At 45.9% G+C, this 26,409-nt stretch overlaps 1 protein-coding gene and 1 long non-coding RNA gene across 10 annotated transcripts in view; both read right to left on the bottom strand.

Moving 5' to 3' along the window:
• The window catches only part of rad17 (RAD17 checkpoint clamp loader component), a 101,549-nt gene that overhangs the window by 34,732 nt on the left and 40,408 nt on the right, over nt 1-26,409 (bottom strand). For all 9 annotated transcript variants that reach the window (XM_085909007.1, XM_085909003.1, XM_085909004.1 and 6 more), the window contains exons 5-6: nt 19,813-19,946; nt 12,884-12,936 (exon numbers count right to left, since the gene is read on the bottom strand). In XM_085909007.1, coding sequence (XP_085765133.1) covers nt 12,884-12,936; nt 19,813-19,946 — 187 coding nt within the window. The remainder of the gene's footprint in view (nt 1-12,883; nt 12,937-19,812; nt 19,947-26,409) is intronic.
• LOC147057638 (uncharacterized) lies at nt 452-12,000 on the bottom strand. Its single transcript, XR_015065801.1, has 2 exons — nt 1,918-12,000; nt 452-1,832 (listed from the first exon to the last, which is right to left on the bottom strand). It is a non-coding gene; the product is annotated as an uncharacterized LOC147057638 (long non-coding RNA).

Genomic DNA, 26,409 nt, shown 5'->3' with positions numbered 1-26,409 from the left:
TTCTCTTTGTTTAATAGGAGAAAGTTCTGGCACATCCAGTCATTGAGTTGTTCAATGCATTTAATCAGTGTCCGTATGGGATTATAATTTCCTGGTGATATGGTGATATAAATTTGTGTGTAATCTGCATAATTATGGTAACCTCCATAGCTGATCATATCTTGACAGAGAATACCGTACACAAAACCTTCCCCAGGACATCTACTTTACGGATATGTTCAGTAAGGCACGTGGTTATGGACTGTGTTCCAAGTTGTACGATGACGCTGCTCTCGAGCCATGCCTATCTGAAGCAGTTCTTGATCCTGTTCGACTTGTCTATTTCTCTGGCACAATCCTCGTCTTTTTTTCTCCAAAACTTTCACCATTCTGGGGAAAGCCTTTGCTGAGTAGGCCCTAGATCTATCGAACTAAATAACTGGTCTACAAGTGATGAAAACCCAATCGCAAATTCAAAGTCAAAAGTCAAAGTCCGCTTTATTGACAATTTCTTCACGTTAAGACACACAAAGAGATCGAAATTACGTTTCCCACCGTCCCACGGTGACTAGACACAGTATACAACACTTACAATCAAATAGCACAAAGAGTAAAAAGAAACAGACAAGAGCAATGAATAAGTAATAAGCAAATAACCCAAATAAATAAACAATAAATAAATAAATAGACAAATAAGAGCAGCAAAATGGAGCAAGCGTGCTAATAGCAGACAGCCAGACCATAGCGCAAAAGAACAGGACGTTATGCAGCCGAGGGTGGAGGGGGGAGGGAATTCAGGATCCTGACAGCTTGGAGTATGAAGCTGTTTTTGAGTCTGGTGGTGCAGGAGCGCAGGCATCTGTACTGTACCTCTTCCCAGAGGGCAGAAGTTCAAACAAAGAGTGAGCGGGGTGACTCACATCACACACAATCGCAGTCGCCTTGCGGGTGAGACGGGAGGCGTAAATGTCCTTCAGGGAGGGGAGTGGAGCCCCGATGATCTTACTAGCAGTGGTCACTATGCGCTGCAGGGCCTTCACATTGTGGTGGTGTAAAAACACTTAGTTCTCCGCGCAAGTTAACAAGTGGAAATGATGTGACGAAAGTAGCGCCAAAATGCTGCCGAAAATAAAGCCAATGTTGTCTCATCACTACTGCCAGTGAGTTAGGTTTACAGAAGCAAGGCGATTTTCGTACTCACAGCTTAACTAATTTTGTCTTGATGTGCCTAAAGATGCCGTCGCGGCGGGCGGGGGAATGCTCGCAAGTCGCTGAGGCTAACATTGCCCGGCCAACTGGCCGGCCGCTCCCGCCCATATATAAAAAAAATAATTTTCTCAACGGATTTACACGAATCACGAAAATGACACTTTGATGGAAAAAAACACGGAAATCAGCGGATCCGCGGAAAATTCTCATCCCTGATATAAATACGATGAAATAAAATGATACGACTGGCATAAAAACAAATATAAACCACATGAAAATAAAACTCATCATGTTGAATTAATGGAAGCACTGAGCTTGTTTCTCAGAAACGAGCCGGTCCCATCTCGGCGTAATAGGAGACAATGACACCCGAAGTGGTGAAGGTTTGTCTTTTAATGCAGGATGCTTGGTCTCCATGTGCCGAATCACCTGTGGCGATTAATCCATGTTTTAAGTAGGACTCCAGAAAGTTTCTTTTAAATGCAGCTTTCCTTTTCTTACAAGTCGTAGCCTCTTCTTCTGTCTCCTCATTGGGCTTTTTTCCCTTTCCGAAGAACACCTGTTTCTTGCTCATTTTTGCTTGCTTCGCAGGCTCGACTGGGTGATTTCACGTGACCGGGGCGAGCGTCTTGACCTGAATTAACCTATGTCAAGAGACACAGGTGCACCGAAGGATGTAATCGGGAGAGAATTGCCAAATTTTTTACATTTTTCAAAATAAATTCTTACTCATTTATGCCCCGGACCGACTGGGTCGGTATGGGTGTGGCCTCGTGTTGCGGTGGTGCAGAGGTGTCTCTCACCCAATCGCAAAACCCTCGGTTGAACCTGAGGCGTTCGGTCTGGGTGGCCACCTGAAACGTACTCTCACTCCAGGATGACTCCTGCATACCCGCCTTGTCGGTGGAGCTCGCTCGGCTGGGCATCGTAGTGGCTGCTTTCTCTGAAGTGTGGCGGCCGAGCTCTGGCGAGATCAGGGCAGGTGTATACACCAACCACTGGTCTGGTCGACCCGACGGTCAGCACAAGGAGGGTGTGGCAATTGCGGTGGCCGACCGGGTGGCTTTGCAGATAAAAGATGTTACGTCGGTCTCGGAGCGTATTATGTGACTAAGGCTCGCACACTTGTTGGGCGTAGTATCGTTTGTCGCGGTGTACGGTCCCACCGGGACGAGTGAGCTTTCTGCGAAAAAACTTCTACGCTCAACTCAGTTTGGTTGTGGACACTGTTCCTGGGAGGGACACGCTGATTGTTCTTGGGGACTTCAATGCTGTCGCTGGTACCTGCAGGGACAGCTGTGAGGCATGTATCGGTCCTCACAGCTCTGGAAATTTCCCCAATGGGGAACGTGACACCAACTCTACCAGACTTTGTCAGGAGTCATGGGTTGTTGAGGGTTGGTGGATCATGGTTCCAGAGGCCGGATTCGTGGCGTTGGACCTGGTATACAAATACTGGACAGGAAGGGGTTTGACCATGTACTTGTGGACGGTTGCTGAACCCTGCTGCAGAACTGCAGGGTGTTCCGGAGTGCACAGTTTTTCAACACCGACCACAGGCTTCTTGTGGCAACGCTGAAACTATGCCTTCGAGCTCCGAGGAGAGCGGCGCCCGGCCAGATTCGGCTGGACGTTGGTTGACTGCAAGGAGCCTGGCATGGCGGACGTGTATGCCAGGAAATTGGCTGGGAGGCTTGGTGGACTGAGTGCAGTGGGGGACCTGCAGGCACTGTGGGAGGGCTTCAGAGACGCAGTCCTGGCGGCTGCCGGCAATAGCATCCCAATGAACCCTAGGAATCGTCGGAGTGCTATCTCCCAGGAGACGGTGGACATAATCGACGAGTGCCGCAAGGCAAGACTCGATGGCAGAACCGGTCGCCATAGGGAACTGAGGCGAGAAGCCATTCGAGCTGCTGGTTGGGACCATGAGGGGCCGGTTCGAGATCTCTGTGAGGCGGTCGAGGGTCACTTGGGTAAAAGTGACGCTCACCCAGTTTACGAGGCGATTCGAGAAATCTGCTCGTCTGGGCCCTGCCCGCGCAGCTCGACAGTCCTTGCGGTGGATGGCAGTGTCGTCTCGGAAGAAGATGGGCTGAAGCGCTGGGTACTTCGAGGAGTTGTATCGGGCCGAACCTCCATGCTGCGAGCTTTCTGCTGTAGGCATCCAGAGCCAGGTGCCTAACCCACCCAAAGCATTGATGCGCCTACCCTTGAGGAAGTCTGAAAGGCTCTGGGTCAGCTGAGGGATGGAAAGGCTCTGGGAATCTGCGGTGTCTGTGCAGAGATGCTCAAAGCTGGAGGGGTGCCGCCCTCCGGTGGTTTCACATGCTGTTTTGCTCCGTATGGAGCTCGGGGCTCATCCCAACCGACTGGAAAAGCGGCGTTGTCGTCCCTATCTGGAAGGGGAAGGGTGATATCCGGGAGTGTAACAACCACCGAGGTGTTACCCTTCTCTCGGTGCCAGGCAAAGTCTTCGCCCGGGTACTTCTAAACAGGATACGTCAGCAGCTCTTACACCACCTGCGCCCTGAGCAGTCTGGTTTCACACCAAAAAGATCAACTGTAGACCGTATCCTCGCGCTACGTGTCCTCACCGAGCGCTTTTCGAGAGTTCGATAGAAGGCTGCTTGCAGCCTATATTGATTTCAAGAAGGCGTTTGACTCAGTCAGTAGAGATGCTCTGTGGAGACTTCTGGGGCTATGCGAGATCCCCCCACAGTTTATCCATCTCACCTTGGCTCTATACTCCGACACAGAAAGTGCTGTTAAGTATGGAGGCACCATCTCTGACTTCTTTCCAGTCAATACTGGGGTGAGGCAGGGGTGCGTACTAGCTTCATCACTTTTCAGCACTTGTATGGACTGGATTGCGGGCCGTGTGGTAGACAGGACGGGCTGCGGGGTGTTGTTCGGCAATGTTCGGATCACTGATCTGGACTTTGCTGAAGACGCTGTGATCTTTGCGGAGACCCTAGACATGTTGACTGAAGCACTTGAAGCGCTGAGCGAGGAGGCGGAGCCGCTGGGACTGAATCAAGACGAAGATCCAGGTCTTCGGTGACATTTTGGACGGTGCTATCGAGTCATCCGATGTGGCGGGCGAGAAGGTGGAGATCGTAGACAAGTTCACTTATCTCGGCAGTGCGGTGCTCCACTCCGCTTCAAGCTCATCGGCTTGGTCTTGCGCATGGAGCGATGGGCTTGCTGAATGGGACTGTTTGACGCTCCCGATATCTGAGCACGTTGACAAAGGTTCGAGTCTTTTGCTCGCTGGTCATGCCCGTCCTGCTTTACTCTTGTGAAGCATGGACACTGACTGGCAGGCTAAGGCGAACACTGAACACCTTTGTGTGCGATTCCCTCCGTCGCATCCTTGGGATCCACTGGCGAGACCGTGTGTCAAACCAGACCGTTCTCGAGCGAGCGGCGATGGAGTGCGTCAACTGCCAGATATGGGAGCGACAGCTGCGCTTCTACAGCCATGTGGTACGCTACCCCATCAAGATGCTGATTGGAGACTTAAATGCAAACGTGGATGGCGACAAAAGGGGCCTCAATGCCACAGTGGGATCAAATGGGTCTGCAAGTTCTACCAGTGTCAACAGAGAGAGGGTGTAGAAGCTAGCCAGAACCAACAGCCTCAGCATTGGCAACACCTTTTCCAAATACAAGCAGATCCATAAGATGACATGGGTTTCACCTGGGGACGGAACCTGAAACGAGCTGGACATCTGGGGAAACACCAGGTGGCATTCGTCATTGCTAGACTTTTGCTCACACAGGGGTGGAGATGTAGGCTCAGATCACTTTCTTGTGGTGGGTAAAATCAGGCTCAAGCTGAAAAAGGTGCAAAAAGTTCAGCCTTAGAGACCTTATGCAGAGAAAAACTTGAAGAAAATCAACCTGTATGGATCACAGATAAGACCAGGAAACTGATCGATGAAAGGAAAATGGCAACGATAAAAAGAGAACAGAAAAGGAGGCTCCGATGCTGAAGGATGGAAGACAGGCTCATGGACAGGGAGGTAAAGAAGAGCTGCAGGAATGACAAAGAGGTGGCTGGAGGAGAAAGCAAGGGAGACACAAGAGGCAGCAGAGAACAACACTAATACAATCTATAGGATTGTGCGGGAGATAACCAGCTCCAGGAGCAACACCTGTGTGCCATTCGAGTGCAGGGATGGCAGGGCACTCCTAAGCGACGAGGAACAGGAAGCAAGGTGGGAAGAACACTTCAACGAGGTTCTTAACCAGCCTACACCTCCCAGTCTCTGTAATTTTGACCGGGAAACACTAGCCCCAACTCTGACAGTTACCTCAAAAGAGATAACCATCCATAGTCCTTTCTGTTCATTTCTTACATTACTCTAAATACTTTTTTTGGTTTGTTACACCCACCAAAGAAGAAGAAATACACTGCTCAAAAAAATTAAAGGAACACTTTGAAAACACATGAGATTTCAATGATGAAAAAAAAGATGTTGGATATCTATACTGATATGGACAGTTTAAATAAAAGTTTTCACCCAACAGAGGGCTCAGTATATAGACACCCCAAAAATCAAAGAGAAAAAAATGATGTGGCCGCCTCGTCCATTTTGCCTTAATTCAATTTCTGCAACTCAAAATAATTTTCAATATCTTGTGTGGCCCCCATGTGCTTGTATGCATGCTTGACAACGTTGCGGCATGCTCCTAATGAGACGACGGATGGTGTCTTGTGGGATGTCCTCCCAGATCTGTCTAAGGGCATCAGTGAGCTCCTGTAAAGTCTGAGGAGCAACCTGGTGGCGTCTGATGGACTGAAACATTATGTCCCAGAGGTGTTCTATCGGGTTTAGATCAGGTGATCGTGAGGGCCATTCAATTGTGTCAACTCCTTCATCCTCCAGATACCGTCTGCATACTCTTGCCACATGTCGTGGATCAGGTGGAACCCAGGACCTACTGCACCAGCGTAGGGTCTGACTATGGGTGTAAGGATTTCATCCCGATACCTAATGGCAGTCAGAATGCCGTTCTCTAGCCTGTAGAGGTCTGGTCGTCCCTCTATGGAAATGCTTCCCCAGACGATCATTGACCCACCACTGAACCAGTCATGCTGAATGATGTTGCAGGCAGCATAGAGCTCTCCTTGGCTTCTCCAGACCCTTTCACGTCTATCACAGGTGCTCAGGGTAAACCTGCTCTCATCTGTGAAAAGCACAGGGCGCCAGTGGCGCACTTGCCAATTCTGGTGTTATATGGAAAATGCCAATCGAGCGCCACGGTGTGTCAGACAGTCCGATAGAGGCTAGTTGGTCAATGAGAATGGAGTGGGAAATGGTGTCAAAAGCTGCGCTTGAATCAAGGAGAATGAGAACGATATTAAACCGGAGTCAGCTGCAATTAGAAGATCGTTTGTGATTTTAATGAGGGCTGTTTCTGTACTGTGACGAGGGTGAAAATCAGACTGGAACTGTTCATATATATTATTACTGGAGAGGTGAGTCTGGATCTGCGATGCAACAACTGTTTCGAGAATTTTGGAGAGAAATGGCAGGTTGGAGATGGGGCGGAGGTTGCTATGGATATTAGGGTCTGGGTAGGTAGGTTTCTTCAGAGTAGGTGTAACAGCAGCAGATTTGAAAGATAAAGGGACAGAGCCAGAGGTGAAGTAAGAATGGATGATGGCAGTAATTAGGGGCAGCAGAAAGGGGAGAGAGGCTATGACCAGGGAAGAAGGCAGGGGGTCATGTTGACATGTAGATGGCTTTGAGTTATGGATGAGTTTGAATAGGTCAGCAGCAGAGGGAAGTTGGAAGCAGGAGAGAGAGGGGGGGATGGAGGAAGAAAAGAGATGGACAGCTGGATGAGTAAGGGGTCAGTTGCTGGTGGATGGTGGCTATTTTATTGTCAAAAAAGGACATCAGGGTGTTACAGTGGTCAATAGGGTAGAAGTGTGGTGGGAGGGAGTCAGGGGCGCGGGTTGAATTATTAATCACGGAGAACTGGACCCTGGTGTTCCCCGCACCGGCGGTAATTTTCTCGGTAAATGGTTGAGATCTGGCGGAGGAAATTGCATCCTTATATTGGAGAATGTGGCTGTGAAATAACTGTTTGTGAATGATGAGTCTGGTTTCGCTAAAAAGCCGCTCCAGCTGTCGTCCTTTAGCTTTCAGGAAGCAGAGTGGGGGAAGGCAACAGTCCTGGTTTTGAGGGGGGCAAATGAGTTCAGCAGAGTTTGTAGTCCATCGTTGTAAGTAGAAACCGGCAGATCTGGAATGTATTGGGGGGATGATGGTGGGAAGACTGCCAATGGCTGTTGTGAAATCTGCTAAATGGATGTTTTTGATGTTGCGGAAGGATATGACACGTGACTGTTTGGTTTTGGACAGTGTGAGACTAAGATTAAAAGAAACCACCAAGTGATCAGACAAGACTGCTCCCAGAACCACAGATGAGCAGTTAAAAGATGTGACACGGGAGAGGCAGACTAAATCTAAAATATGGTCTTTGGTGTGGGTAGGGAAATCAATGTGTTGTTTAAGTCCAAAACTGTCCAGGCTGAAGGTGAAATCCTTAGTAAGAGTGGTGTTAGTGTTGTCCATGTGGATATTTAAATCACCTAGCAGAATGATGTTGGATGAAAGTGAGCAGATGTGGGTGAGAAATATGGTGAATTCATTAATAAAGCCCTTATTTGATTTGGGTGGGCGGTAGATATGAACAAATAGTTGGTGTGGGTCCATTCAGCCGCAGAGCCACAGATTCAAAAGAACTGGACACTGGCAGTGAAACAGATGAGACCTTCCAAGTCTCGCGGTGAAGTGTCACGAGACCTCTTCCTCGACTGGTGAAAGTGGTTTGCGGGTGTAAACAAACCCAGGTGGAACTGACTAGTTCAGCTGAGAGAGGTCGCCAGGATGTTGCCATTATTTTACTGGTTCTTTTATCTCAGATAAATTATTTAGGTTGAATTACCTGACAATATTTAGACTTCAACATTGTGAGCTGGTTATATATATACAAGATAGTTTTGTCATGAGTATTTTTAGGTGAGTTTTAAAGGTTTCTTGAATTAAAAATAAGTACCGTAATTTCCGGACTATAAGGTGCACCTGATAATAAGCCCAAAATGTTTTTCTTCCCTAAATAAGCCGCACCGTACTATAAGCCGCATGTGCACGTGAGTTATTTACAAAGAAAGACAGGACACAGAAAGCCTTTTTAAAATGGTAATAACATACCTTAACATTTCTTTTCAAACATTGCATGTGACGCGGCAGTAATACCGCAGCAACAGGGAAGTAATACAGCACTAATTGGGCTGGATAAAAAAAAACATACCGGTAAAAGTCACTGAGACGCGACAGTAACACAGCAGCAACACGGTAGCACAGCACTAACAGGGCTGGTTAAAAAAATATACCAGTAAAAATAAAAAAAAGAGCCAGTAAAACAGCCACATTCATATTCCTCCTGAGCAGTGAAACCATGGAAGTCGTTGAAAAGAGCGAGCCACACCTATAGCTCCAGAGTAGACGTGACCGGGAAAGAAAGAAAAGGATGATGGAACAAGGCTCTAGTTCCTACGTTAAGAGCCAAATTGACTACCTTTAACTTAAAAGGGGCATCATATGCATTTCCTTTTTCCCCCATAATGAGGGTTTGTGTATAAAAGCTTCCTTTCTTCAGTAATGTCCGTCTTGAACTTGTTCTGTCTCTTCTTTGTGTGAATTATAAGCAGTGGCGGCCGGAGCAATTTGGTGCCCTAGGCAAGATTTTCCCTGGAGCCCCCTGGCCGTGGTCGTGGTGTGCGGCGTATGCACCACGCAGACTCGCGGAGGGCTTGACTATGTGGCTTAATGACAATATCACTAAAACGTGTTGTCCAGAGCCTGCACGCCCCCTTGGCCCGAAACAGCGGTGACAGCAGATAGAACGTGATAGAACAATCTGAATTACAGCAGCCGTAATATTAACTCCATGACTGCGACTGCGCTATCTGAGCTACTGCGACCAGCAACTGCCGTATTGCCCTCATATACCGGCTCTATTGATAATCTTAAAAAATGAATTCAATGCTACATTGTTAAATGCCATTGACTCGGTGGCGCCGCTACGTCTAAAAACTCGCCGTAGACTGCCTACTCCGTGGTTCACAGATGAAACATGTTCGCTTAAACAATTAAGTAGAAAGCATGAGCGCAAATGGCGTTTAACCAAACTTGAGGTTTTCCATCAGGCATGGCGTGACAGCCTCCTGAAATATAAAGATGCGCTTATCTTAGCAAAAACTCGTTATTTTTTGCAGGTCATTAATCTCACTAAGAACAATCCTAAATACCTATTTGATACGGTGGCAAAGCTAACACTACGCCAGCCAACCCCCGATAGCTCCTTTCACTCGGCTGACGAGTTCATGAAATTTTTTGCTCGAAAGATTGAATCCATTAGGGATGAGATCAAGATGACCATTCCGATCACTCAGTCGGGACCGCCGATTACCGGCGCCGATGATCATGCGATAACCCTTTCAAATTTTGAAAGCGTGTCCCTCGAAAGGCTTACACAATTAGTTAGTGCGGCTAAACAAACAACATGTTTACTTGACCCGCTTCCAACCAAACTACTTAAAGAATTATTTCAAATCTTAGGACCGTCCGTTCTAAATATAATTAATCTGTCTATCTCCTCTGGGATAGTGCCTACAGCCTTTAAAACCGCTATCATTAAACCGCTACTTAAGCGACCAAATCTTGACCCGGACTGTCTCAGTAACTATAGGCCAGTTTCAAATCTCCCATTCATAGCAAAACTGCTTGAAAAAGTAGTAGCGCAGCAGCTTATTGATTACATGGTCGCTAATAATCGATTTTAATCTTTTCAGTGTGGGTTTAGAGCTAATCATTCCACTGAGACAGCACTTGCTAAAGTGACTAATGATCTCCTCTTAGCTATGGATTCAAATACTTCATCGGTATTGTTACTACTCGATCTTAGTGCTGCCTTTGACACTGTTGACTTCAATATTTTATTAGAGCGTCTTAAAGGTTGTGTTGGTATTTCGGGGTCAGCACTAGACTGGTTTCATTCGTATCTATCAGACAGGACGCACCGAGTGGTCCATGGCAATGCGTCCTCTGAGCTCTATAAAGTTACGTGTGGTGTCCCACAGGGATCGGTACTAGGACCAATTCTATTTAATATTTATATGACTCCGCTTGGGAACATAATACGTAAATATAATATTAATTTTCAATGTTATGCGGATGACACCCAATTATATATGCCATTATCAATGACAGATCCGCGGGACTGTTGTAATCTTGAGGCATGCCTTGCAGAGATCAAGCAATGGATGTCTCTCAACTTCCTTCGTCTGAACCCAGATAAAACTGAGATGTTGATAATTGGTCCAGCTCGTTATCAACATTTATTTAAGGAAACCGCTATAACTCTAGATAGCCGTACTATCACTCAGAGTGATACTGTAACTAATCTCGGGGTAATATTTGACCAAACGCTCTCCTTTCAAAAGCATATTAAAAATATAACCAGAATAGCATTTTTTCACCTTCGTAATATTGCTAAGATTCGCCCAATCCTCTCGACCGGTGATGCCGAAATTATTATACATGCATTTATCACGTCGCGCCTGGACTACTGTAATGCATTATTCTCTGGTCTTCCCAAGTCCAGCATAAAAAGTCTACAGTTAGTACAAAATGCTGCTGCAAGGCTGCTCTCACGGACAAGAAAATTTGATCACATTATCCCGATTTTAGCCAATTTACATTGGCTCCCGGTCCATTTAAGATGTGACTTCAAGGTTCTTCTATTAACCTATAAATCATTGCATGGCTTAGCGCCTTCATATCTCGTCGACTTAGTTGTTCCTTATGTTCTGTCTCGTAACCTTCGTTCGCAAAACGCTAGTTTTTTAGTGACACCGAGGGCCAAGAAAATGTCTGCAGGGGCTAGAGCATTTTCCATTTGGGCTCCAGAGCTCTGGAATGCCCTGCCAATGGATATTAGAACTGCTACCTCAGTAGAAACATTTAAGACACGTTTAAAGACGTATTTCTATGATGTGGCCTTTAATTAACCTCTCCCCGACCCCACTCCCCCCACCCCTCCCCGGCTGGGGAGGTGGTTAGGTGACACCCAAGCTGACGATGGCTATCTAGATTCTCGTGGACCAATTCAGCATGAGGGAACTGCAGTGGAATACCCTCCTGGAGGACACTGCCAGGACAATCGAATGCACCTCCGACAGCTCTTGGCTTTGGCCTGGACATCCACTTTTTGATTTCCATATTATGTATTTTATGTGCCCTCTTTGCATCCATTGCAGCCTGGTGATCCTGAAAGGGGGATCCTTCCATCTGTGGTCCCTTCTCAAGGTTTCTCATTTTTCCCCTGGTAGGGGTTTTTGAGTTTTTCCTTGCCCTTTTGGGAGCCTAAGATCAGGGGATGCTTTGAGAATTATTGTCAATTGATTGTCTATGTGAAGCCCTTTGAGACTGCTTGTGATTTAGGGCTATACAAATAAACTTGACTTGACTTGACTAGAACGTGCTAGAATCTTTTGCTGAGCTAAACCAAAAGACAGTCAGCTGGAGTGTTTGCTGTGATGCCCGAAACATAGAATTGTTAGAGCCTGCAAAATGGAGGGCACCTTTTATGAATTCTATCAAAATATGCATTTATATGAGTTAGAACAACTTAGAAAGAAAATAATAATAAAAAATAAATATATATATATATATATATATATATATTTTTTTTTTTTTTTGGGTGGTTGCAGGTTGCACCCTAACACCCCCCCCCCCAACTGTGGCCCTAGGCAATGGCCGAGTCTGCCTAGTGGTAGGGCCGCCCTTGATTATACGGCACTAATTGCCTGACGGATGGACATGCAATCAACACACCATTCTTCTTCCCAGCGACCGTGTCACATATCCCTCCACCCAGCAAAGCGCAACAGCGGTCCACAGCCTTTTTACGAGTGTATAAAAGTGATCAAGTCATCACAAAAATCACGGAAAATCCATACATACGCCGCACCGGACTGGGGTTCAAAACTTGAGCAAAAAGTAGCCGTTTATAGTCTGGAAATTACGGTACATAACAGTGTACAATGTTTACCTTTTTATACGTTCACACTTGATACGTGAATAAATTGTTTAGATTCAGTTATTTATGGTTCACTTTGTTTTGTTTGGTTTTAATGATACTGCCAAATAAATAATTGGCATGTTATTTTCCACTCTGTGTTATTCTGGATAATTATTTATAGTATATTATAATCTCACCATAGCCTGAGCCTCAATGTATTGTATAATTGGCAAGTTATTTGATTCTGAAGTATAATGTAGGTTCTGCTAACCCCTTAGCACATTTACCAGAAGAGGGTGCCTTATAGTTTTAATCAAATAGTGAGTACTGCATTGTCATAATACTGGTAAAATTACCTGTCTGATACTCAATTGATTCACAATTGTAGCATTTTAATGTGTGAAATACAAACATCGCAAATTGAATCCCAATCGCAATGTTAAGTTGAAAAATCACAATTTGTTTATTTTTCCACAATTGGCCAGCCCTACTCACCACTGCCAAATTCAACTTGCCACTGGCAATGTGGCAAATGTGTGCACCCTGATTTTCAAAATGCAAAGAAAGCAGGAGAAAGCAGATTTGCACTTACCTCAGAATATCATGCAGCCCACTAGGATTGCGGTAAAACTGGTTTGGGAATTCCTGTGGAAAAATGTGTGGATAAATACATTTTGCACAGCAAAAATAACATGATCAAAACATTTTTTTTGTAAACAGTTAATTATTTTGGATTTGTTTATTCTTTTGCAAGGTAGTAATCGTTTGCATTCATCCACCTCATTATTTGTTTTCATTGACTGTTAATTAATTTTAATTGATTAATTCATCTTGTTTTCCGCACCAAAAGGTGCACTTAGAAGCAGGGATGAGAATGGTAAATATGAAAAAGCACGGAAAAGTAGCGGTTGGGGGGGGGGGGGGTGGAATTATATATACCGTATTTTTCGGACTATTAGTCGCTCCGGAGTATAAATCGCACCACCCATAAAATGCACAATAACGTGAAAAAAACATACATAAGTCGCTCCGGAGTATAAGTCGCACTTTTGGGGCAAATGTATTTGTCAAAATCCAACACCAAAAACAGACACGAACCAGCAACAACAGGCTAAACGATACGGTATGCTAACGTGATATACACAAACGAGAGGCTGAGAACGGGCCTAACGTAACATTCAGAGTTATTCAAATGATTATTACATAAATAACACGTTTATCAAACCATCTGTGTCACTCCAAATCATAAACTACATCAATCATCAATCGTGTAAACAATGCCGCGTACGCGCGCCGCCGACTCGTGATTTGCATGTCTAATTATTCCACAGACCCATATAACGATATACAAAGTATATTTCAAATAACTATCATATAGCAACAATATTACCAAACCATCTGTCACTCCAAATCATAAAATCCATCGATCATTGATCGTGTAAACAATGCCGCGTACGCGCGCCGTCGGACTCGTGATTTGCATGTCTAATTATTCCACAGACCCATATAACGATATAAAAAGTATATTTCAAATAACTATCATATAGCAACAATATTACCAAACCATCTGTCACTCCAAATAATAAAATACTTCGATCATCAATCGTGTAAACAATGCCGCGTACGCGCCCCGTCGGACTCGTGATTTGCATCTCTGCCGTGATGTGTGCTCGCATGCTGTCCATCACAAGCAGAGCTTGCATTCTAAATTGCATTGCTGCCCCTACTTTTTTTTTTTTTACATCAACACACTAAATTCTCTTCACCAGACCTGTGCTTTTTAAAAACTCAAAAAAACAGCGCTTTCCCCTCCCAGTTGTTGCGTCACGGCCAATGGTGAAATTTAAATTACCGTCGTTCAGTTTAGTTTGAAAATAACTATATTTCTTTTTCAGTTTTTTTTGTTTTGTTTATTTGTTTCATGAACTTGAATGTTGTGCTTTAAAGTGTGAATTGCTTTATTCGTTTTTTCAGTGTATTAAAAATAATATGTGAGGTGATCAACTGTACTAGTAAGTAATGTGTTAATGATCAAGTAAATAAAAATAAAAAAAACACATAAAAGTCGCTCCAGAGTATAAGTCGTATATATGGAGTTGCATTTATTTTCCGGGTTGATTCTGTCTTTTGGGTGGACCAGTATCTGACGGAGTGTTGTGTGTGGTTTGATGGGTGTGTTTATGTTATATTTTTTCATGGCCCTTTTGATGCAGAATCAACCCGGAAAATAAATGCAACTCCATATACGAGATACCATGCAAATCATGCAATAAATCATACATCGGGGAGACAGGGAGAAATTTCATCACCAGGAAAATGGAACACAAAAAGGAGTGTGAGAAGGAGACAGCAATAAGACAAACAAGAGCAATAAAACAGCAAGCAGAACATGAACACTACAAGTCAGCCATCACCGACCACTGTAAAAGAGAAAACCACATCATGGACTGGGAAAAGGCCAGAGTCATCCGCACCGAAGAAAATAAACATTAGCGTTGGATCAGGGAGGCCATTGAGATCCGTAAACGAGGCCCGAGGACCATCAACAGAGACGAGGGAGCCTACATGCTCTCTACCACCTGGAGCAGCATTTTGGAGAGGTGAAGGGACAGCAGAGGGCGTGACTCATCTGTCAAATCTGACAGGTGAGTCACGCCTTCATTCATCGATCAGCTGATAAAGACGCGTCACAATTACAGCAGTGACACTCTGATGAAGGCGGAAGTTCATGCCGAAACATGTCAGGTAATGCAACCTAAAATACCCTGTTTGTGATAAAAGAACCAAAAAGTGATATATAATTATTATTATATAATATAGCGCCGGCCCCCGACTTACATCCACGGAGGTGAAAGAGAGCTCCCGTCGAGAAGGACCGGGCGTGCGTAAAAGCCATAATAGTTTTTCAAACCTTCTGTGATTAAATCCTTCAAACTCTTCGTCCTCCGTGTCACTTACAAACAAAGCCGCTAATGATGCCAGTAGTACGTGGGGCCCTTCGTCATCCCGTGATCGAATCCTTTGCCCTTTATGTAAACAACCGCCGCGCGGCACGGGTGACGTCACTTGCAGTTCAAATGACAGTAATCCCTTGCTACATCGCGGTTCGTTTATCGCGGTTTCACTACATAGCGGATTTTTGAATTTTGAAAATTTGTGAAAAAAATCACATAAGTCGCTCTGAGTATAAGTCGCCCCCCCACCCAAACTATGACAAAAAACCCGACTTCTAGTCCGAAAATCAGGGTATATATATATATATATATATATATATATATATATATATATACCCTGATTTTCGGACTAGAAGTCCGGTTTTTTGTCATAGTTTGGGTGGGGGGGCGACTAGGATATATATATATATATATATACACCCTAATATATATATATATATATATATATATATATATATATATATATATATACGCGCTGGGAACGATGAAAAGAGGTGTTTGAAGGAGAAACACGCGAAACACAAAATGCCTCATTATTTAAGGTTTTTGCAAAATATAATATATATATTATATATTTACATGTATACAGTAATCCCTCCTACTTCGCGGGGGTTACGTTCCAGACCCACCCGCGAAATGGGAATTTCCGCGAAATAGAAACTAGATTTTTTTTAGCTATTCTTGGAAGATATTCTATTTTTATCGCTGACATCAACCAGCTCGCTGCTAGGGGACTTTCATATCAATGGACTGTGCGCTCCGCATTCATGCCTTAGCGACGAGACTAACAGTGTATTGCTATGTCCAGATGAAGGCCACCGCCGGTGGAGAGTGTTATATCTTTACTATTTTCCAGGTTCTGATGTAGCAAGCATGGTTCGGACAACGACGTGATGGATACTGCTTTATTCCTTTCATCACAGTCAGTTCACTGGCCGTACATCGCAACACTGAACGTCCCCGAAGCTCCCCCTCCCACATCCGGGGTTTTCCCACTACGGAACATGAGTTAGTCCAAAATATACAACAGAGAGAACGCCCTGAAGTCACATGTGACGATAAAGTATACTGTACTGACTCTTTAATTTATTCATTTCAAAACAAGAAAACGACTTTTAAACGTAAGCTATCATTATTAAAGGAAAATGAAGAAACTCAAGTGGCCGCGAAACCTCGTGAAATGATGAAATTTCTGCGATAAAATAATTAATTTACGCATTTTTGAAAACCCGCGATACAGCGAAGCCGCGATAGTTGAAGCCGCGAAGTAGGAGGGATTACTGTATATATATATATGTATATATATATATATATATATATATATATATATATATAGGACCATCTCAAATAATTAGAATGTTTTGGTAAAGTACTTTATTTTCTGTAATGCAATTAAAAAAAAACCTCCGTGAGTCGTCACCTTATCGTGGTGGAGGGGTTTGCGTGCCCCTATGCCCCTCCGTGAGTCGTCACCTTATCGTGGTGGAGGGGTTTGCGTGCCCCTGTGATCCTAGGAGCCATGTTGTCTGGGGCTTCATGCCCCTGGTAGGGTCACCCATGGCAGAAGGGTCCTAGGTGAGGGGCCAGACAAAGCACGGCTCAGAAGACCCCTTATGATGAAAAAAATATATGGATGTCGTTTTCCCTCGCCCGGACGCGGGTCACCGGGGCCCCTCTCTGGAGCCAGGCCTGGAGGTGGGGCTCGAAGGCGAGCGCCTGGTGGCCGGGCCTTCGCTCATGGGGTCCGGTCGGGCATAGCCCGAAAAGAAAACATGGGTCCCCCTTCCAATGGGCTCACCACCTATAGGAGGGGCCAAAGGGGTCGGGTGCATAGTGAGCTGGGCGGCGGCCAAAGGTGGGGACCTTGGCGGTCCGATCCCCGGCTGCAGAGGCTGGCTCTAGGGACATGGAATGTCACCTCTCTGGCTAGAAAGGAGCCCGAGCTGGTGGGTGAGGCAGAAAGGTTTCGACGAGACATCGTCGGACTTGCCTTCACACATAGTTTGGGCTCTGGTACAAGCCCTCTCGAGAGGGGCTGGACTCTATTCCACTCTGGAGTTGCCCACGGTGAGAGGCGTCAAGGAGGTGTGGGCATACTTATTGCCCCCCGGCTGGGCGCCTGCACATTGGAGTTCACCCCGGTGAACGAGAGGGTAGCCTTCCTCCGCCTTCGGGTGGGGGGACGGGTCCTGACTGTTGTTTGTGTCTATGCACCGAACGGCAGCTCAGAGTACCCACCCTTCTTAGAGTCCCTGGAGGAAGTGCTGGAGAGCGCTCCTTCTGGGGACTCCATCTTTCTACTGGGTGACTTCAATGCTCACGTGGGCAATGACAGTGAGACCTGGAAGGGCGTGATTGGGAGGAACGGCCCCCGCCAATCTGAACCCGAGCGGTGTTCTATTATTGGACTTCTGTGCTCGACACGGATTTTCTATAATGAACACCATGTTCAAGCATAAGGGTGTCCATGTGTGCACTTGGCACCAGAACACCCTAGGCCGCAGTTTGTTGATCGACCTTGTAGTCGTGTCATCGGATTTGCGGCCGCATGTGGGTGGTGGGTTGGCTCCGATGGTGGGGGAAGATGCCGGTCCGACCTGGCAGACCCAAACGCTCTGTGAGGGTCTGCTGGGAACGTCTGGCAGAATCCCCTGTCAGGAAGAGCTTCAACTCCCACCTCCGGCAGACCTTTTCCCACGTCCCGGGGGAGGCGGGGGACATTGAGTCCGAGTAGACCTTGTTCCGCGCCTCCATTGTTGAGGCAGCCGACCGGAGCAGTGGCCGTAAGGTTGTTGGTGCCTGTCGTGGCGGCAATCCCCGAACCCGCTGGTGGTTCAATTCTTCCCCGTACCGTGAGACTTTTTAACTCATCGCAGGGGTTAGGGGCGCGTTCACGGTCATGACACTGTTTATTGTTTATTTATTTGTTCTATTTAGTTATCATTAATATTATGATTATTATTAGTAACCTATTTATTTTATCTAATCAGATCTATTCTGTTGTCATTTTTGTCGTGTCCAATGTTTATAGTCTATCTGTCTTTAACTGCTGGCAACTGAATATCCCCTCCAATCAATGAAGTACCTACCTACCTACTTATCCAAAGGCTTATGTATTAAATTACTGTTTTGGCCCGAAGACAATGTTTTTTTGCATTGAAATAAGACTGAAAAAGTGGGGATCATCTTATATTCGGGGTCAAGACATGATACCCATTTTCACTTGTGCGCAGCAGCAAGTTAAAGGTTGCTGGTATCGACTGAGTATGTTGCTGTGATCGTGTGCGTCTTTGACACAAAGTCAGTATGTACATTTCATTGTTACTACTGTCTACTGTTGTACCGTTTGATCGCGGTTTGTTTCGTGTGTGCGCCGTTTGATTGATAGCTTCGGCGAGCTCCTTTAAGCTCCATCGTACGAGTAGCCGTTACGCAGCGGCATGGCGACTAACATGAATGTATTTTGTTGTCTCGATGACTTATGTTTGGTGTGTTGCCGAGAGTACGTATTTCACTTATGGTTATTTAGTATAGCGGAACCGTTACGCGCAGTTAATTATGTAATGTGTGCTGTCGGTTTGTGTGACGTCAGAAGTTGAGCGTTGATTTACGTGCCTAATTTCTATCTGTGGCAGAACCCCCCCCACACACACACCCTACACACGCTTCATACAAACAATCACACACACAAGAATCACGTTCACACTCCCAAAGACTCACTCATGTACACTACACACACCTGCTCTCACATCCTTATGACCAAACGTGTGCCTATACCCTTTTGCCAGTTTGCCTGTATGCCCATATGAGTAACTTTTTTGCCAATAATTCAGCAAAGCAATCAAAACTGAACCACGTCTTCCCTCCTGCGTTCTGACCGACACCCGGGGGCGAAAAGAGCATTGACCATCCGAGCCAACCCCCTATACAGTCCTCTGGCTCCCCAACAATAGCGGTAGCAGTTTGCATGATTTTATTGCAATGTTTTTCCTTATTCAGATTTTGTTTCAAGACTACAGTTACAGTTAGACTTCACTTTGATGCGGAATGCAATTATTGCAATTTTGTTGTTTTATCACAGTAGATTCATTTATTTACATTTCAAAAATCAGAAACCATTCATTTACAAATGTGATTGCATTTTTGTTTACATATTTAAATGTTCAGATATTAAGATGTGATAGACAGTTTTTGCATGATTTGAATGAGGCAAATTAATGTTTTTCTCTCAAATATATTGTTATAATCATTTGTTTCAGGTGTAATCATTTTCAGTATAAAAATTTAATTTGGTGTTCAAAAAGTCTTTTTTCAAACTTCAGTCTTGAAAAAGAGAGGGTCGTCTTATGTTCGGGGTCATCTTATATTCGGGTCAATACGGTAATTGCCAAAGACGAAAGGATATTTTCATTTTAATTATAGTTTTCATTTTTATTGTACCTGGATTTTGTTGAGGAAAGTGTTTTCATTAGTTTGTTTTTTTGTTAGTTTTTGGAAACTAAAATACCCTTGGTGGAAAGGAGTATCTTGATAAGAAAAGTAATGAAGGATTTATTCCAGCATGTACCTCAACCAATATCAGGGGCCTGCCTGTAGAACTTGTATCATCCATCATCTTTAGGCAGTTGTACTTGTTGGCCCTCAGGAGAAACGCTTGGAATTGGGCAGACTGAGAGGTACTGGATAGGATTGTTGTCCTGTCTAACACATAACAGAGATATAGCAAAATCAGCCTTAATTAAAAAAAACACGTGGATACACTGACACAACACTGTCAAAAGAAACCATATTTTTCGATGAAAAATGTTTCGAATTTGGAATAGCTTAAGTACCAGGTATAGCTATTGGGCTGATGGCAGCCTTATTCAATTTGTACCAAGGTCTTTCAAAGGCTGCTACTGTAATACCAACCACTATAAATGGCATGCCACACTGACGGATCTTTTTTTTTTATCTGTGAAGTGCATCACTCCCTATTCTCTCATATTACCATTAAGATGGGATTTCTATAAGTGTACATGTGTATATGTTTATAGGCTTATATGTTTATCTCTTCGTCTCTTTTCATATTCCCTAAATAAAGGCCGTGTTGCACATGGTTGTCCTGCTACGTTTGTGACAGGCTGTCTGGCGCGCTTGTCCGCATTGACACACGTTGCTCAGAGGCACGCTTCACGCTATCAGTGTTAAAGGGAAATGTGCTTTCAGCAGTTTGCAAACATATTTTTTATATTTTTCAGGTTGTGTTAAACTTATAATCATATCAATATAATATCTAGTATTGGAGTGCTCGTGTGGATTGTGGGTGGAGAAGAATGTGCAGGCAAACTGCATGAACTTGTTTTCTTTGAAGTGTTGTGGAACAGGCCCAGACAGGGAGTACCGGAAGAAGGGAGTACCGGACGATAACACCTCAAGGTCGGTGAGAAACAAGAACAACACGTCCAGCTGGTCGGGCTTAGCAAGGAAAAAACCCAACTGCCTGACTACAGCGATAACACCTAGACGGGGAGGAGATGGCCATCGACCAATCATCACACAATGTTTTGCATGTTTTAATATTCATATTGTGTTTCTTCAAAACTGGGCAACCCGGAAGAATATGTCGTCTTTTGGTGGTCACAAAAACGCACGAGTTTTAGTGAGAGGGGCCCGGGACCCAGGCTGTATTAGTTCGATTTGTCAGGAATAAACAATTGGTAAATTTGGTCTGATTGATCTACTGGTATTCTCTTTGACAGAACAAACTCGCAAAATTGTTAGGTGCGCCAGTGTGTGGATTGGGACATAGCAACTCGTGTGAAGTGTTGATCGCAATTTGGAGTCAGATCAATTGCTAAAATCCGTATGCTGACAATTTCTTGGTGACCCTGACGTGATGTGAAGAGAAGGGTAATTGACAACTCGTGGTCTGTATTCAAGACACCGGACAGTGTCAGGGAGACTGTCTCCCGGTCGACGAACCGTTTGGAATAAGCGCGCAACGTTGAGCTGGTACGACGTCTCCTCAACCCTGAACTCATCACTGACAAGGTAAGCAGAATGCCTGTTACTATAAGTCGAAATTCTGCTAATTGAAAGAGGAAATTTAAGAGGAGACTGTTATTCAGATCAAATAAGGTGTGCAAAAAGTTAAGATACATACGGTGAATAAGTTTGGAACTTACGTGTGTAACGTGTACGGTAAACTCAGGGACTTACGCGTACTAAGGATAGGTCAGGGACCTAGTGCTTCGTCGTATCGGACACGAGTGCGGCGACGATCGTATTCAAATAGCTGGGGTTATTTAGAGATCCCCGAGGGGAAGTGAAGCCTCCTCAAAAAAATATCCGGTGGTAACAGTTCCTCCTGTGAGAGATCAGACCGCTAAAATATCCAAAATGAACCAAATTAGGGGGAGTGTGTGTGATGAGAGGAGTGTGTGTGATGAGAGGAATGAATGGAGTGAGATTGAAAAAATTTATGCTGATGTGGAAGCGCAAATTGTGAGTGGCATTGACGGAAAAAAAGAGGCAAAGGAGCATGTGAGACACCGAAAAGTCTTCGCGAAATTGGAAGCCGAATTGTTTCAGGGCTTTACAACAACTTGGGACATGGAACGTCTGGCACGGCAGTTGCAGCAAAAAGAGAGTGTGGTGCTGAAAGGAAAACTCGTCTTAGAGGACGAGCAGAAAGGCGCCGGCTGGCGTAAGCGCAAGATGCTCGAGAAGCACATTAGGGAGAAGGAGGAAGAGCGACGCTCTTTGCACAATTTGGCAACAGCTGCAACAGCTTTGTTCGCCACTCAGAAGAAACTACCCGTAGAAAGTGTTGTTAATGTGAGAGAAGCAGAGGAGGTAGAGAAAGGGGTGAAAATAGACGAGAAAAGAAATGAATACAAGGGCATTTATCCATCTTTGCATGATGTGACACACCCAAGTGCCCCCACACTCAGAGTGACCGATGTTGGACCGCCGCCATACGTCGACCCCGGAGTAATGGCTCCAGTGGTGACGTTGGGTGGCCGGATGATAGTGGATATCGAAGGCAAAGGCGAAAGGGCGGATCAGAGTATTGTACAGCTGATTGAACAAGCAGTTAATAGAGAGAGGCAACGGGTCCGGGAGGAGGAAACATCCCACGTGGACACCTCCACCCCCGGTCCGAGCCCTCAAACGTCCAACGTGACGAAAGGGGAAAGCTGGCATAGACTTAGTGCCGAGAACAAGGAGCTAAAGAAGAAAGTTGATCAAGCTGACGAGCAGCATAGACAGGAAGCACAGATGTTAAAATGTGTAACGGAGAAAGTGAGACAAGACGCTAAGAGTGAGTGGAGACAGAAAGAGCATTCACAGCGGGACGGCAGCGATGGTGAGGAAGATGATGATGTTGTGAAGCAACAGAGGAAAATGTTAGAGTACGCGAATCAGAACAGTAGAAAAAGTGCAGGCAGGGAGAGAGACACGGAGAGAATATAATTTGCGGAGTGGTCAGGGACAGATGACACAGGCCGAGGTGCAGAAAAATGAATTGATGTGTCCGCTGGTGACCACATCGGAAGATCAGCGCTATGAGCCCACGGTGCTCCGTGATGTGACTGCAATGATGGAAAAGATGCCCCCACTTCACAGAGGAGGCAAGGTGTGGCTGAACAAATTTTTGGCTGATGAGTGAGCAGAGCTGTACACTTGGTGACATGCGCCAGATGTTGGCAGGAGCATGTTCCCTAGTGCAATTGCAGGCGATTGAGGAAGCAGCAGGCACAGCGAGACTGGGGAGGTAGGTGCCCTTGCCACAAGTAGCAGCGCCCCTGTTTGAAAACATTAAATTGACTTTCTCACAACCCACCGATCTGGCCCCCACTATGTTTCCTTATGATGTGAAAATGTCACCTGCGCAACATTATGTAACGTGTGGAGAGTTGGATTGAAACCACAGGTCGCCATCCAGCTCTCACGCACGAGGCAGAGGTGCGTTTCCGGACGGCGCTGGTGGATGGACTTCCGCCAGATGTGAAGAAGCAGCTAATATCAGACCCTGACATTCTGGTTTGTCCCAAAGAACGATTTAAACGTCATCTTTTGCATCACTGCAGAATGTTCACTGAGTCACAAGCTAAAGTTGAAAACGAGACAGACGCATTATCCAAACAGTTGTTGAAATTACAGTTGGCAAAAATGCATGGTGAAGCTAAAGTCTAAATCACAGAAAAAGGAAATGCAAATGTCACAGGCTCCTCAGGTGGTGGGGCGCGGAAGGGGCCAGTTCCGGGGCATATACAGAGGCCGGGGAGGGAGTGCACCTGCTTACCCGGGGAGGGCAACGTACAAACCCATTTGCACAACGCGTGCTTCATTTGCGGCGAAATCGATCACTGGGCAAAAGAATGCCCACAGTTTCGACCGCGCGGAGCCGCCCGCCCAGCAGGAGGCCCGCCACATCAACCCGGGGTGCCGATGCAACAGGCAGGAACAGCTGCGTCTGATGGACGGCCCTGGCAACAGCCACAAACACACGGAGGTCAGTACTACCAACATGATGATCTCTGGTGTGGACAATTTGAATAGGGCTGCCCGGGGAGCCAGAGAAGCAGTGGCTCGGCGGAGCCAATGCTTCATGTGACAGTGGAGGGAAAACCTGTGCAGATGCTGGTGGACACAGGAGCAACTTATTCATCCATAAACACTGCCCTTCCTGTATCCTCACTGTCAAAGAAAACAACTTTAGTCGGCTTCTCGGGACAACCACAAACTCTGCCTTATACCAAAACACTTGAAACTGTGATCACCCGGACGGGGTGTAGACTGTGGCACAAATACATCCATTCCAGACACTCAGATCAATTTGATGGGGAGGAACTTGCTGTCAGCCGTTGAAGCCAGAATTCCGTGTGGGCCAGAGGGAGTGATAATTCAATTTCCAGATGGCGTCAGTATCCAGTGCTCACAGCAGCTACAACAAAATGGTCAGTGGCTGATTGCGCCCCTACCGGCAGAAGCAGAAACTGCAACCATCTACTGGGCCAGGCTGGAGCCAGAGACCCCTGCTGGTGGTGGTGTGTTCTCGACCTACCTGCTGTGGAAGCCCTGGATCTGCTCACTGGCGCCATACCACCCACCTGTTTATCCTTTGCATTGCACGCTATATTATGACCGAAAAAGTGATGACGTATATCTGGATTTGTTTGAAGAAATGGAAGGGTACATGTGGGATTTAACTTCATCATGCATTTTGATTGGTAAAGAGGGAGTTGCAGCGGCAACTAAACTGACATATGAACAAATGCAGTGGTTCAAAATGACAGAGAAAGGGGTGCCACACATTTCGCTGGCTCTTGCCCCAGGACACGAGGCCAGACAATTGGGCTCAATGGTCAAGCAGTTGTTGCAACAGACCGATTGGCAGAAAACTCACATTCCTAATTTGTACTGGTCTGAGTCTCAGAATGCATACCAAATTACACAACCCATGGCAGACACAGGATTGCTGGAGATGATGATGGTGTCCCGCGGTCCAGTAATCCTGGACGGGGAACACCCCGACTCCTGTTTGCCTCTGTTGCTCTCACATGCCGATCTGTGTGCCGCCCAGGATGCCACGTCCCCAGAACAAAAATCAGTCTGGCTGGCAGCAAAGGCTGTCAAACGATCAGATGGCTTGTGGGTAGGACCCAAAGGCCAGCCCGCTCTTTCGGAAGGAAGGCTAATGGCGGAGGTCCTGTCACAGGCACACACACCTTCCCATGTGGGTCCCCATGCCATGATGATCCATCTCCGAAGTTGGTGGCATCCCAGACTCTCGGACGTGGTCTGGACATTCGTTGCGGATTGTGAGTCCTGCCAGACATTCAATGCACGTCCTACGTTGAAGCCCAAGCCCGGCCTTTTTCAGTCGGCCCCGTGGCCGGGGGCAGAGGTGATCATTGATGTCTCAGACATGAATATAAGAGTGAATGGGAAACGCTTTTTGCTTGTGTTGGTTGACGCTTACTCAGGCTGGCCTGAGGCATATCCGTGCTCGAAGGAAGATTCTGCTGCTGTGATCAAGGCTTTGATCACCCATTACATCCCCACACATGGTTTTCCGGCCCTGATCGGCTCTGACAATGGTACACACTTTAAAAACAAAGCCTTGGCCAAGGTGGAATCGATTTTGGGTTTGAAGCATCGATTTGGCAGTGTCTACCATCCTCAAAGCCAGGGCAAAGTTGAACGAATGAACCGGACGTTGAAGGAAAAACTTGCCAAAATGATGGGTCAAACGACAATGAATTGGCTCCAAGCGCTTCCGCTTGCCTTGTTGTCTGTGCGGCAATCCGTTAACAGGCACACTGGATTCGCACCGTTTGAAATGATGACGGGTCGTCTAATGCCGGGAACAGCAACGACGCTCGTCCCACCGGAGGATGTTACGGTACCAAATTTGTCTTAAACAGCATACTGGTCCTATTTGTCTGCTTTGGTGTCCAGTGTTTCTGCACAGATTGGAGAGAAATCCGCTGCGGCTGCGGCAGAGGAAGGCGTGTCGGTGGAGAAACAGCTCACGTCGTACGTGTACGTCCGAGTCATCTCCAGAAAGTGGACGGACCCCCAGTGGAAGCGCCCCTTTCGTGTCTTGGCCAGGACGTCTCACGCGGCCTAGCTCTACTTCAAAGGACGCCGATGGTATCACTACTCACAACTCCGTCCGGCCATAGAGTTTGTTCCGTCAGGATGAAGGTATTCCTGTTTGGCCGTGTCCCGGACCGGCCGGGGGGGGGGGGGGGGGGGACAGAAGGAGAAGGAGCAGCAATACGAAAAAGTAAAGGGGAGGGCCCGAAAGGTTTTTGGGATTTTTCAGAATTAATTTTAGGAGTAGAGCTATTTTATTATATTTTTTTCTGACCCGAAAGCAATCTGAGGAGAGGACGCTGGCGCTGATTGTTCGCTGCTTCTCCACCAGAATTAGTTTAGTTTGAGTGTTTTTAGTGTTTTATTTAATTCTCCACCAGAATTAGTTTAGTTTTAGTGTTTTTAGTGTTTTATTTATTTATTTTTTAGCCATTAGCCTAGCAAATGGCTAACACGCAAGTTCAGCTTTCTCCAACCGGCACTATATTAACTTACTCCATCCCCCGCTTGCTGGAGCTGAGTAATCACACCATTCCAGGGTGTGTCTCAGTCATCAAAGAACTCGGACTTCTCC

Source organism: Syngnathus leptorhynchus, chromosome 4 (assembly GCF_054491065.1).
Source record: "Syngnathus leptorhynchus isolate UIUO chromosome 4, UIUO_Slep, whole genome shotgun sequence".
NCBI classification, from domain to species: Eukaryota; Metazoa; Chordata; class Actinopteri; order Syngnathiformes; family Syngnathidae; genus Syngnathus; species Syngnathus leptorhynchus.
Note: the sequence above shows the minus strand (reverse complement) of the source record. Positions and strands in the feature narration are given on the sequence as shown.